Below are 14,884 nucleotides of genomic sequence, written 5' to 3' on the forward strand. Positions count from 1 at the left end.
CAACATGAGGGTTACATGGACACGGTGGTGACACTCACAATGAGAAGTTTACGACTTGCAACAGAAGTCACTGTGAAGTCTACTCTCTTGCACCACTCTTGCTGCCCTTCTGCTGGTTGGTAGCATATTGTAATAGTAGCTACATGAAGAGAAGACAAAGAGGTGAGCTTTAATAGTGCATTTCATGACAGACAATGGCGAATCCACTGCTGTCTTTCAGCAAAAGCAAATACAGTTTGAGAAAATCAGTTTGCTTAAGTCCATTAGCACTAATAAACAAATGAAGGGAAATATTTGGAGTTTCTAAGTTCACTTGGTCTACCTTGATCTAGCTGGTCTTCACAGAGAGAGTATTCTTTCTGTTAAAAAGAGTAAGATGTTATAGATGAAATTTGAACTTTTAAAAAATTTTTTTTTTATGAACGAACAAAACACTTACACTTTGACCTTCTGATGTGTCGTCTGGTATGGAAACACATCCTGAATCCCAGTCCCCTGAAATTAGAAAGGTTAGTGTTAACATAAACCATTGTTAGGCCAACAACTGTAATGTAGTGCTACTGTAAGGACTCACCACTGCTCTCCTCTTCATATTCTGATCTCTCAGTATCTCTGTCCTTCTCATCTTTGAGATCTGGAATAATACTCAGCTGGATGCTAATCCACAAACACGGTTTGCAGTCCTCCCCTTGACAGCACAATGTTGGCTTCACAGCCAAAGAACACACATACACAGGACCACAGACCACATCAAGTGGTGTGATAGGTTCTGTATCTCTCACACTGCAGTTTAGAGCCTAGAAACACAAACATATTCCAGGTTATGAACAGATCACTATCTTGCTTGCTTGTATTTTGGAATAATTTTTGTATTAGCATTTAAATTAGCTTTTTTTTTTTTTTTTTGGTTTGACATGCATTACTGACGCAAAATGTCAATAAATTCTCAAAACTCAATTTTGTATATCCAGAAGTGCCTTAAAACAAAACAATTATTATTTGTATTTCAAAAATAATTCTGGAATTATTATCAGTCTTTAAAACGTAAAAAGAAAAAAATTTTATGTATTCAGGAGAACTAAATGAATCCACTAAAAATCCCTGAAACACTAGCTGATTAAACGTCATTGAACAAAATGACAAATATTTTACATAAAACTGAAAAAAAAAGCCCAACATTTATTGGCACATGATGTTTTCCACATTTCTACAAGTTTTTATGAAAAGGCATGTTTTGTTCAGGTCACTTAGTGACTTTGCAAATTCTTTAAAGGGGTCATATGATGCTTTTTTAAAGATCATTATTTGGTGTATTTGGTGTAACAGAATATGTTGACATGCTTTAATGTTCAAAAAACACATTATTTTTCAAATACTGTACATTATTGTAGGTCCTCTATGCCCCTCCTCTCTCAAACGCTTCGTTTTCTACAAAGTCCCTCCTTCCGACAAGCGCAGTCTGCTCTGATTGGCCAGCTGACCCAAGCACTCGTCGGAAATGTAACGCCTGATCTACCACTTGAAATCGAACATCGAATCATTTTTTGTTTGTTGATTTGTTTTAAATGGCATAAACATGCATGTTTTTGAAACAAGATTTTAAAAAGATTTTCATTTTTTATAATCTCAGACATCCTTGTTTATCTGTGTTAACTGACAGCCTAAATACTTTTGAGGCAACTAGCATATAATTATATATAATATTGCATAACAATTTCATTTAATTCTTTTTTTGTTTTCCGTTTAATGTGCTGTGTTTGTACTAATAATATCATATCATATCATATCATATAATGAGGTATGTACTTTAATATATTATAGTATATATTTAATAAAGTAATATACTGAGCACTGGTCACCTCTGTATAGATATTTTTTTTTACAAAATATCACAACTATACAAAAAAGCAAGTAGGCCTAATAAACAAACAAACTTGTTTAATGAACGTATACTCCTAACCTGAGGACAGATGACGTTGTTTTCTGGGTTGTGTGTGACTCGTTCCAGTGAACACACACATCCGCTGGCCAATAGGAGCAGCTGGACTATCCACCCCGTCAACTTCATTGCGCAACAGTTTCGCTCTCGTGTCCAAGAGAGATTTAATCGAAACTGGTTAAGAACAAAATCCTATAGGTTTTATCCTTCGCTATGTCGTCTCTACGAGGCTTTAGGAGAACCCAAGACGACCATAGTTCTGATCGGCTCGGACACACAGTCCAAATCCACCGTCCGGTACTCGAATGTCGCCGAGCAGCTCACAGTTACACAGCATAATGTTCCGGTTGTCTGTTAAGAGATAGAAAACGGTTATTGTTTTATTATTTCGCGATTCAAACTCTTCGGCTGTTATATTATCGAAATAGAGCTGCTGGTCCTAAAAGTCGGCAGATCTGTGTTCGGTATGAAGTCACCTGGTTTCCAGTTTGCCCAGGTGTGTCTGTGCGAATGTCAGATTGCCAGATAACGTAGGTGTGTACTTGAATTTACCTACTGCTCTGCCTGGTATGCCTGGATTTCCGATACATATTAGGGCAATGAGTATTGTTCTCATTTATTGCATGCAAACTCCATTTCCACTCCAGTTTAGAGAACATTCAAAAGTAAAATTCCCATAACGCTTGCAAAATAACAAACTGTAACATTCCCTCAATGCTTTCTCTAACGTTCAAAAAGGGGAATGTTAGCAAAACGTTCTTATGGTGCGTTCAAGTCGACCACAAAGTCATTATTACGCGTGGGAAACTCGGAATTTTCCTTAAACCCCGAGTTTCCGAGTTGGGGGAGTGTCGGTGAGAAAACATGTCGATTACAATGGATGCAGCCAAAGGCTACAGATATGCAGCGTCTGTATTTACGGTAAATTTGTTGAAATTAATAAACTTATTTTTTTTGTCATGCACAATAAAACTATAGGCCTATATACAAAATGATATATTGTATAATTACCATAGAATATATAATGATTCGGTTTACATCGCCTTCATAAATGGAATAAAAACAGAAAAAAAAGCAAAAACACAAATGATGCACATTCATTATTCATCATTTTGTAGATGTAGAGTTTTAAAAATCGTTGAATTTTATGCAGAAATGTTAAATCGCCATCTTGTTCCGACCAGTGTGACTTGAACGCACCTGACGTCGTAATTAACGAGTTGTCAACTCGTTAATACGAACTTCCCAGTAGGACTTGAATGCACCACAAGAACACGTTTTTGTTAGCTGGTTTAGTACTTGTTAATTGATAGTAATACAACTTAAAATTAGACATTAAATGCATCCTTATTTGTCACTGACCCTCATTTATTTTTAACTGAGACTACTCTTTAAATACTTTCAAGGCCTCTTTATAATTATATTGCATTATTGGATTTCAAAATACACATTGATACTAGGATAATATTGGTTTCTTACGGTAATAAAAATTATATATATATATATATAAATGCTCACAAACAAAACAAAATTACTTTAGCTTTAACTCAAAATGTTACTTACTGCCCGGTGGTCTTAATGAGAAGGTGTTTTTGAAGCACTGCAAGTAAAGCCTCATATGACTTTGTTGCCTTTGGCACACATTCATTAAATGAAAGAGTGTGTGAGTGAATTTTGAGTGTATGAGAGACTCACCCCTCCCAGCTGACAATCAAAACACACACACACACACACACACACACACACACACAAGCACCAGTTGGCTTTGTGGGAGAAAACCTCAGTAGTAAAACGATGTTTGTGTGCTCATAATTAACAGAGCTGCTGTAATGGATGAGAAATATGATCTTGGTAATTTGCAGCTTCATAAAACTGTAACCAGGAAACTGCCAGGTGCAAAGTTCCCTCTCTGGATCATTCACTGTAACCGAGTGAATTTGTTTAGCAGCTCTGTTTCATGTATCATGGCAACTGGTTATAATAATTCACCTGGAATTAAGGAGTCACTGTTAATAACTGACAGAAACCACCCAAAACAGGGAGTAACAGAGATCATCCAGATGCTTCTTTCAGAAATAATAAGGCTCAAGGTTTGCTAAGCAAGGATTGTTATCAATAGAAACACCCTAAAAACACCCACCCCTGAAGCTGAATGCATATAGGGGAGACTGGGGCTAGTTGTCACAAGGACAATAGCAACTGTCATGTTGGCAAGTTGCAATGTTGCAATGTGTTTCATGTGTTGTACTGTATAAATTAAGAGAAAAAAAATAGCTAAAAATCCAAATAGGCTGCTTAATTTTAACTTCCTAGTGTGGCCACATGCCCACTATTAAATGGAAACTACCTGCAAAAAAATAAAAAATAATAAGTGGTGAAAACTTTTTCACTTAGAAATTGCTAGTAAATTTCACAAATAATTACAAAGAAATGGCAAGTGACACATTGAATTAAATGTGAAAATTTAAAAGACTGAAATATTTTCCTAGTTTTATTTACAACTTTGAAATTTTTTTTTGTACAGAAATCTAGTCCCAAATATAAATATATAAAATATTTACTAGCATAATGTATACTTTTTTTCACTATAATGTCCTGCTTGAAGACAAAACAACTTGAAAGTACTCTGCTTTTCCAGAAAACCATAAAGCTATTCTTATTGAAGTCTAATTATATGGTTTGATTTGACTGAATCAACCTGACTGTATTTGATTACACCAATAAAAGTAGGTTGTTGTTGAACATTTGGTGGACATTAAATAAAGTACATGTACAGTGGGTACGGAAAGTATTCAGACCCCCTTAAATTTTTCACTCTTTGTTATATTGCAGCCATTTGCTAAAATCATTTAAGTTAATTTTTTTTCCTCATTAATGTACACACAGCACCCCATATTGACAGAAAAACACAGAATTGTTGACATTTTTGCAAATTTATTAAAAAAGAAAAACTGAAAAATGCTCAGTATTTAGTAGAAGCACCCATTTGATCTAATACAGCCATGAGTCTTTTTGGGAAAGATGCAACAAGTTATTCACACCTGGATTTGGGGATCCTCTGCCATTCCCTCTTGCAGATCCACTCCAGTTCTGTCAGGTTGGATGGTAAACGTTGGTGGAAAGCCATTTTTAGGTCTCTCCAGAGATGCTCAATTGGGTTTAAGTCAGGGATCTGGCTGGGCCATTCAAGAACAGTAACAGAGTTGTTGTGAAGCCACTCCTTCATTATTTTAGCTGTGTGCTTAGGGTCATTGTCTTGTTGGAAGGTAAACCTTAGTTCCAGTCTGAGGTCCTGAGCACTCTGGAGAAGGTTTTCGTCCAGGATATCCCTGTACTTGGCCGCATTCATCTTTCCCTCGATTGCAACCAGTCGTCCTGTCCCTGCAGCTGAAAAACACCCCCACAGCATGATGCTGCCACCACCATGCTTCACTGTTGGGACTGTATTGGACAGGTGCCTGGTTTTCTCCACACATACCGCTTAGAATTAAGGCCAAAAAGTTCTATCTTGGTCTCATCAGACCAGAGAATCTTATTTCTCACCATCTTGGAGTCCTTCAGGTGTTTTTTTAGCAAACTCCATGCGGGCTTTCATGTGTCTTGCACTGAGGAGAGGCTTCCGTCGGGCCACTCTGCCATAAAGCCCCGACTGGTGGAGGGCTGCAGTGATGGTTGACTTTCTACAACTTTCTCCCATCTCCCGACTGCATCTCTGGAGCTCAGCCACAGTGATCTTTGGGTTCTTCTTTACCTCTCTCACCAAGGCTCTTCTCCCCCGATAGCTCAGTTTGGCCGGACAGCCAGCTCTAGGAAGGGTTCTGGTCATCCCAAACGTCTTCCATTTAAGGATTATGGAGGCCACTGTGCTCTTAGGAACCTTAAGTGCAGCAGAAATTTTTTTGTAACCTTGGCCAGATCTGTGCCTTGCCACAATTCTGTCTCTGAGCTCTTCAGGCAATTCCTTTGACCTCATGATTCTCATTTGCTCTGACATGCACTGTGAGCTGTAAGGTCTTATATAGACAGGTGTGTGGCTTTCCTAATCAAGTCCAATCAGTATAATCAAACACAGCTGGACTCAAACGAAGGTGTAGAACCATCTCAAGGATGATCAGAACAAATGGACAGCACCTGAGTTAAATATATGAGTGTCACAGCAAAGGGTCTGAATACTTAAGACCATGTGATATTTCAGTTTTTCTTTTTTAATAAATCTGCAAAAATGTCAACAATTCTGTGTTTTTCTGTCAATATGGGGTGCTGTGTGTACATTAATGAGGAAAAAAAAATAACTTAAATGATTTTAGCAAATGGCTGCAATATAACAAAGAGTGAAAAATTTAAGGGGGTCTGAATACTTTCCGTACCCACTGTATATTCTGTGTGCTTGTTCTAGAAATATCTTATGGCTAGCTGAGTCTTTCTTGAACAAGCCCAAAAAGAAATCTGAATAAACAAGTTGGTTAGCATTCTTTCACTTCTTTAGCTCTACTTTGGAAAAAGGTAGAGGCATTTCTCAGACCTGCCCAGTCACATTCAGTAAATGCTTTTGTCTCATTCAAAGAGCTCATTTGATGTTTTTAACATAACAATGGTGCCTTTAAAGGACTATAATATATGGTTTATGTGTTTTTGTGTGAAATCATGAGAGTTTGAAAAAAATGCTCTTTTTATTTCCTCTTTTGTGTAAGAAGAACATTGAGTGAATATTTAGTGATGTTCTTTTGTTATAGGCAGAGGTTTTCTTTCTTTCTTTCTTTTTAAAAAATCAACATTATCCAGCTACCATAACTCTACATCTTAACATTTAGAGCAAGAGCATAAAAATCGTAACAGATGGATTACATTTTTACTACAAAAATATATTTAAACTCAAATTGCTTTTTTGTGCAGTCAGGAGGCATTTCATATTAACAGTAACGTCACAAAGCGCCCCCTGCAGACAGCATTATGATACAGTCCAACAATAATCACTGGAAACCCTGTAAAGCTTGACATTTGTATTTTGTTCCCCCAAATGGAACAGTTTATTAAACCTTTAAATATTTTTTTTAAGAAAAAGAAAGAGTTTGCATATGTGTTTTTTTGTTGAGTATCATATTTGATACATAAGGCTTGTATGGCTCATATACAGTATGATATAGGGGAATATAGAGCTGATACTCAAGTGGGAAAAAACCCTCAATTTTTTGAGGCCCAAACGGAGCAAAAATATGCAATTTTTTACAGTTGCTGATATTTGTATGGCCAAAAAGTCAGATAAAATTATGATAGTTTAATGTAAATCAGTGAGATCTTTATAACAGACAACTTGCATAACAATGCATATATCAGTTGTCACTCTATATGTCCTAATAATATGTCTTAGTAAGCTGATATTTTAATGCTAAGTTTTCATGATAAAAGCTCTGTAGTTTCAAAACATAATGCAATGCAACATAATGACGACTGAGAGATGAGCAAAAAAACTTGATGTATCTTATTTGATATTCACATTTTAACATGATTTTTCTAATAAACGATGTATGGATAACCAAGTGAAAGATATAACACCAACATGTCAGAAAAAAAAACTGAATTAGTAGAGTTATGTATGTATGTAGCCTATGTACCTTGTTATGTATTTCGTCTCGACAACCTCTCAGATGACAATCCATTCAAAAGTGAAGTTGAAAAAAGTTGTTTTTCCAAAATATGCTATTGTGGAATTCTTGACATTTAAAAGCAAAAAAATATTCAACATAATAAACATTAAACAAAATGCTTTTGCCCATGTATTTTATTGTGGGAAAATTCAAAATACTTCTGAATTCTGAAACTGGGAAACGGTTAATAGAAACTTATCAAATGCTGATAGAAGTAAGAACCCACAAATATACAAGCTTAACAGTATCTATACTCATAAAAGTTTTAAAACAAACACAGTGTATACAGTGTCTTTTAGTCCAAAGGTCTTTTCTAAATATAAGCCTAAATATAGCAATCCAATGCAAAAGGCACGAGTAAGTGTCAAGTGTGTAAGGGTGCACAATCGTAAGTGTGCACAATCCAATCAGCCGTTCACAAACAATACATTTTTGTGTTCCACTACACTGCTTTCTAATTGTTTTCCATGTAAATATGCGCTATACTGGTGTCTTTGCGCTGCATCTCGCGCATGCATTTTAAAGGTGCTGTATAGCCTATCATTTTTTGACTGTACCAAAGCATAAAAACACTGTAATACATTCGCAGATATTTAGGAAACATGCAAAGTTCACATACTTGTTTCTCTGAAAAACAACGCCAAAGCCAGTTATACTTTGTAAATGTGCATTCTGTGTCGGAATGCCTGTTTTTGTTTTGGTCTGTGTGATTCCGCCCACTGTCAGTTTAATCAATAATATTTCAACACCCCGGGTTGCCAGAGAGCGGAAAACAGCGTATCGCAGCCAGTAAATGAACTGGGCCTGACATCGCAGATTCTAGCCGACCTAAAAAGCCTCGGCATCAATCTAAAAAACTTTAAGACCAGAGGCATATTAAAACGAGGATAGATCAGCTCATCAACTTGTAAGGCTCGTCACCTTCCATTGTCAATTGCGCTCGTTCTCATTTCGTGTCCTCAATCTGACAACTTGCTTGAGCATCGCACCGCTTGCTGTCAAGATTACATACTGCACCTTTTAAGACGCTTTATCAAGTTCAAAGACGCTCACCTTCTAACACGCAGCGTAGCTCGTCAGTGTCAGTTTCAAATCAGTGAATCACTGTTGTTTTTACCCATTCCTCAGCACTGCGTTTCGCGTTTTAAACGCAAGAACGTGTGTGAACGGCTGCTTACGCTCAGTTCAGTCAGCCTCTCATTATAAACCCCTGGTTTGAGTTAAAACGATGTCTAATCATATATTAAGAGTACCTTCTGGTGTCTTATCAGAAACAAAATGTGGATATATTCAGCTTCTACATTAACTCGACGGTCACCAGTCGCTACGCTACAACAGTCATCACAAGCCGTGTTGCGAACATACTGAATGAATCTCAAGAGATCCAGTTTGAGGTCAAGATTCCCAAGAACGCCTTCATCAGCAAATTCAGAATGTGGGTCAATTCAATACTCTTAATTACAAATGTTCTGAACGTGTCTGAAAACTCTTAAACTTAAACCCAGCAGCTATATGAAGACAAACCTTAGTTGGGTAACAAGTTGACCTTTAAGTCTTTTTAGTCTTTTCATTTCTCCATAGGGTTATAGAGGGAAAAACATATGATGGGGTTGTGAAGGAAAAAGAAGCAGCTCAGCAGCAATACAATCAAGCAGTATCTCGAGGACAAAGTGCTGGACTGGTCAAGTACTGGAATTTATTAAAATTAGGTCCATAAAATATGTATTTATAGCATGTTTAGTAATATGCAGAGATTTATTTATATTTCAGATCTGTTGGAAGGACTTTAGAGGACTTTAAAACTTCAGTAACGGTGGCTGCTTTTAGTAAAGTGACCTTTGAGTTGACCTACGAGGAACTGCTAAAGCGCCGCCTCGGCAAATATGAGCTACTCATCAATGCCCAACCGATGCAGCCGGTGGCTGACTTCAAGGTAGAAGAAGATACAAGGAGGAGATGGATAATCAATTTAGATGGAAAGAGAGATAATGTTTCTTTTACTTACATCAGATGGATTTGCACATCCAAGAGAAACCAGGAATTTCCTTCTTGGAGGTGAAAGGAGATTTGAGCACCGGTGATCTGGCCAATGCCATCAAAACCACCAGAGCAGACAAAGACGTAAGAGCTTAAATGAGGATTAAAACACAGTTTAGATGCTCTCAATATGCTCATACACTTCAAATAAAGATACCAGATGACCAAACTGATCATTTCAGGCATGGGTGACCTTCTACCCCACACGAGATCAACAGACCAAGTGTAAAAGCTGTGGAGAAAATGGGTTGAATGGAGACCTGCTTATAGCATATGATGTTGAGAGAAGACATTCTAAAGGAGAAGTCATGGTACTTTTTTATTTTTTGCAATGTAAAAGGTCCAGAATGTACTTATTTTTCTTTTCTCTCAGGTATCAAATGGCTATTTCGTCCACTACTTTGCACCCAAAAATGTTCCACGTATTCCCAAAAATGTGGTGTTTATCACTGCATAGAGTGGCTCTATGCAGGGCAGAAAAATAGACCAGGTAAAAAAAATTCACAATGATTATCTGTGGTAATTCACAGCATCCCAAAGTGGATACTGGTGGATAGTCAAAGTCTTGTAGAAGATTATTCACTGTTAAACATACAGAGGTTCCTCTACTGAAATCAGTTTGGCGTTGTTTTGTTAAAGTTAGTAACAAAACTGTCCATGTCTGGTAGTATGCAGTTGTAATGGAGAAAGAATAACTTCCAGATCTGCTGACAGGAGTGTTTTTCTTTAGACTCGTTTGGCACTGCTAAGGATTTTGAGTGATCTTGATGAGGACGACCACTTTGGATTGATCACATTTGACAATGAGGTTAGCTTATGGAAACGTGAACTCCTCAAAGCTACTGAGACAAACCTGGAAAATGCGAAATCTTTCGTGAAGGAGATCAGAGATAGAGGAGGTGAGTTACAGCACTAATGCTACATAAGGAGTAAGAAAGTTGAACCTCACAGTGACACAACTATGTTTGGTCTTCCTTCAGCCACGGACATAAACGCTGCAGTTCTAGCAGGAGTGGACATGATCAGTCGACATCCACGAGAGGGAACAGCCTCCATCCTGATCCTGCTGACTGATGGAGATCCCACTACAGGCACAGATTCACACTGACACATACAAACACAAGCTAAAGGGTGTTTTATCATAGCATTAGTTTATTCAGTCAACTTAATGAATAGAACAACACTTTAACTGCCAGCCTATAATATACAGGGTTTATTAGCAGACTTGTTTGGTATTATCATGACCAATTTGGCTTCTATCTATGTCAGTAAGAGAATGAGACAACAAAAAATATGAATTTGCCTATATGTGTCTATTGCTGATCACTCAAATAACTCAAAAACACCAAATTATGATTTTTAAAACAGGTGAAACCAACATAGAGAAGATAATGGCCAATGTGAAAGAGGCCATTGGGACAAAGTTTCCCCTCTATTGTCTTGGCTTTGGATATGATGTAAACTTTGACTTCCTGACAAAGATGTCACTGGAAAATGGTGGAGTTGCTCGCAGGATTTATGAAGATTTGGACGCTGATCTACAGCTGCAGGTGAACTACAGACAATCAGCTGTGAATTCATCCTCAATGCTGAACTTTGTTTGAGCGCATTTAAAGTTTGTTTGATTTTTAGGGCTTCTATGATGAAGTTGCGGTCCCTCTCCTCACTGATATTCAACTTAAATACCCAGGAGGGACAAACCTTACCAAGACCAGCTTTAGCTTGTATTTCAATGGCTCTGAGATTGTGGTGTCAGGACAAATCACAGACAACAGTGTGGAGAGTTTCACCACTGAAGTCATCGCAGTATCAGTAAGATCATTTTATTTTCAGCAGTCCAAACTCAGTATATTGGATATTGGTCAATTGTTTAAAAGTTTAGAATAATGACCACTTTGTTTTGAAAAAAAAAAAAATTCTGAAAATGTTACTGACAGCATTCCCAATAAAAATATTCACTAGTGTTATTATTTCTGAGCAGAAAGGCAGTAATGTGACGTTTCAGGACACTATAATGACAAAAGACCCCAGTGATGTCCCTCCTGAGAATGAAGATTTCATGCAGAGATTGTGGGCCTACCTTACAGTGAAGCAGCTTCTGGAGAGACAGTAAGTTTATGCATTTGGGTCTATATATGTTTACACACACACACAGATATATATATATATATATATATATATATATACACACACACACACACACACACACTCTCTCACACACACACACACACACACTAATGTTAACAACTGTTAGAATCCATCCTAATGATCAAGTTAAAACTGTGAATAGTATGAGAGGTCAAAAACATACCATTTCACAGATTGTACTTCTCAAGATTGTCCTGGACATCATGGCTTAGGTCAAATTCAATATCCCAAGTGTATATGCCTGGAAGGAGGAACAATTCCATACAAAAGGAATCAAAACTTAGCGGCAAACTAATGGCAAACCTCATATGTCTATCTGTCTTCTCTCTGTATTTCTGTCTCAGGGTGCTTCTTAAAGGACAAGAGAAAGAGGATGAAAAGAAAGAAGCTCTAAAACTCTCCCTAAAATACCAGTTTGTCACTCCCCTCACCTCTATGGTTGTTACCAAGCCACAGGAAGAGGAAGTAGAAGTTGCTGAGAAACCCGAAGAGGAAGGAAGGGAACATATTGACGATGGTACGTCAAAGTATTTTTCTTTGTTAATGAATTGAAATAGCTTTTATTTAATTGATTAGTGTTTTTAGTTTTTAAAATGTAAAAATGCCTGTTAAATGCTAAAGGGCGTTGTTAGGCACAACGCTCAGCACAACCCCGTTAAGTTGTGACCTTATTGATTTTATTTAGACACAAATATTCATCTAAAAATATTTAAATTAAGTGCCGTACTACTTCTAGAAGATCCAGATTCTGACATAAAGTAACAGAGCAATGAAATGGACATTGCACAGGTGTTTTTAGCTTGACTGAAATGCTGACAGTTCTCTGTTTTCTGAAATAATAATTGTGGGAGTGCAATATTTGAGTCATGCTCAAAATTTGAAAATGTTCCTTCTTTTCAGATATATTTCCTGTTTACCAAGATATGCGTAAGTTATTCTATTTACAGTATTTTCTATTTTTAACTTCCATTTGGTCTCAGACTCATAAGTAAACCATCTATACGTCCTTGTGGGCTACAAAATCATGATAATAATTTGGTTTCTTATTGGCTTTCAATGATAAAGACTCCCATACTTTGTTTATTATATGTTTATTAGATTTTTAGTAAAGGTGATGTGTGTAATTATTTGGGTAAGTTAATAAATTATTACTAACAGAAAAAATATGTTTTATAAATATTTTTATGTATGTGTAAAGTGGTCAGAAATGTAAACGTCCCTTGTCTTAAATGTCCTAAATATATGCATGTCTTATTTTTAAATTTGTTTTCATATTCCAGCATTACATAACCAGTGGCCTATTAGTAAGCCAAATAAATTTTGACCTTTTATTGAAGTTTATAAATCTAATTGTTCTTATTTTATTTATTTTAACTGGGTTTTTTTAACAATGGACATCACAGCTGTGGGATACTCAAATTATTATGGTATGTCAGAATTTTTTCTTCATTGATGTGAAATAGTTTAGCAGCTTTTATTAGTGTTTTTTTAGTATGTTAAATGTAAAAATGGATTTTAAATGCTAAAGGGAACTGTTGGGTACAACACACAGCACAACCCCTTAGTTGTCACCTTAGTGATTTTATAAAAAAAAAGAAATTAAGGACACAAATATTGAATAAAATATTTTAACTAAGTGCCATTGTAGAAGATACCGCTTCTGACATAACAGAGCAATGCAATGAATGTTGCACAGATGTTTTTCTGCATTGACCAATCAGAAACCGATTTGACAAATCACCATTTTCTGGAAGAATAATTGTGGAAGTGCATAAAAAAACTGAAACTATGTATTTGAGTCATAATGTTCACAATGTGAAAATGTTCCTCCTTTTTACAATAGATCCAATTCTTGATGTACAGCCTACATGTAAGTTATTCAGTTTACAGTATTTTTTTTACTTTCATTTGGTCTCAGACTCATAAGTAGACGTCCTTGTAGGCTACAACATCATCATAATAATTAGTTTATTACTGGCTTTCAGTGATAAAGACCCCCATACTTTGTTGAGAATGTTTACTGTCGCTTCTCTCTATTTTAACGTGTAATTTTTTTAAATTATGACTTTGTACACTTTGTATGTTGCTGTTCGGTCTGTGTGCCGATCAGTTACACACGGCACCTTTAAAACAAAGACTAAATACAATAAATGCATGCACAATGTGGATTTACATTTTTTTTTACAATATTTGTTGGTTTTAGACATCTCCCCAACTGAAACAATGTATACAACTACTTCCCCTGCTGTGCAAGGTAAATACAATTTAGCTTTTTTCTTAATTATTTGTTTTATGAGCACCAATTTTAGGAATTAATCATGATATTTTGATTCTCTTTCCAAAAGTCAATCGTTTCCTGCTGCCTGTTGTTGGTCAGTCTAAGCCACTTTGTTTTGATATTCCTGTTCCTCACAAACTCAGACTCCTACAGGATTCAGCGTCAGGTTAGACATTGTTTGTTCTACGTGTGCATCTATTTAACAGGCCATCTGTCTTATGAATGTGTTTACTGTGGTATTTTCTGTTCATCCTAGAGTTCTCTATGAACGGAGAGTCTTTGAGTGAACAAAATGGATTCCATCAAATTGCTTTTCATTACAAAACTAACCATCACTTGATAATAAGCACAAAGTCTATCAGTTACCGTAATGGCCAGGACAATGTTGAGTTTTTGTGGGGCCAGGAACCAACCCAATACAATACAGATAGTTAAATATAGAAGTTCTCAGCATAGAAAGAACAAATATATTCATAAAGGAACTCTAAATCTTCTGTGTATTAACTGTTCTCTGTTTGTTAACAGTTTGATTGTGATCAAACAGAGGTAGAATTCACTCGTGAGTTACTCTCTATCAACAGTGTGTCTCTGGTTGTTCTGGAAAATGAAATGAATGCTACCATGGGAAATATAGGTGTTGTTATTCTTTCTCATAAGAAAGATTGGGTCATGTTTTTGTGGCCTGCCATTTGGGAATATTCAAAAGATGCCAACCTGACAGGTGTTTTAGGTAAGAGAGTAATTCACTGTCTAAACATTTAAACATTATTTACAGAATCAAAACGTGCCTCCTGCTAATACTGGAGTAGGCTCCGCATTAAAGGAATAGTTCATCCA

The 14,884-nt window shown here is 36.4% G+C and overlaps 1 protein-coding gene and 1 pseudogene across 2 annotated transcripts in view; one reads left to right on the plus strand and one right to left on the minus strand.

Moving 5' to 3' along the window:
- Positions 1-3,575, minus strand: part of LOC107751248 (uncharacterized) — a 10,820-nt gene extending 7,245 nt beyond the window's left edge. Inside the window, exons 1-6 of one of the 2 annotated variants that reach the window (XM_016566924.1) lie at positions 3,503-3,575; positions 1,961-2,290; positions 575-797; positions 440-495; positions 323-359; positions 39-139 (exon numbers count right to left, since the gene is read on the minus strand). In XM_016566924.1, coding sequence (XP_016422410.1) covers positions 39-139; positions 323-359; positions 440-495; positions 575-797; positions 1,961-2,068 — 525 coding nt within the window. In that variant the 5' untranslated portion in view covers positions 2,069-2,290; positions 3,503-3,575. Of the gene's footprint in view, positions 1-38; positions 140-322; positions 360-439; positions 496-574; positions 798-1,960; positions 2,291-2,491; positions 2,709-3,502 lie in introns of those variants that run through there. The other variant, XM_016566925.1, reaches the window with a different exon arrangement.
- On the plus strand, positions 2,153-14,497 carry LOC107751224 (inter-alpha-trypsin inhibitor heavy chain H3-like; annotated as a pseudogene).
- Positions 14,498-14,884: the final 387 nt, after the last annotated feature.

Source organism: Sinocyclocheilus rhinocerous, unplaced genomic scaffold, assembly GCF_001515625.1.
Source record: "Sinocyclocheilus rhinocerous isolate Xijiao unplaced genomic scaffold, SAMN03320098_v1.1 scaffold362, whole genome shotgun sequence".
Taxonomy (NCBI): domain Eukaryota; kingdom Metazoa; phylum Chordata; class Actinopteri; order Cypriniformes; family Cyprinidae; genus Sinocyclocheilus; species Sinocyclocheilus rhinocerous.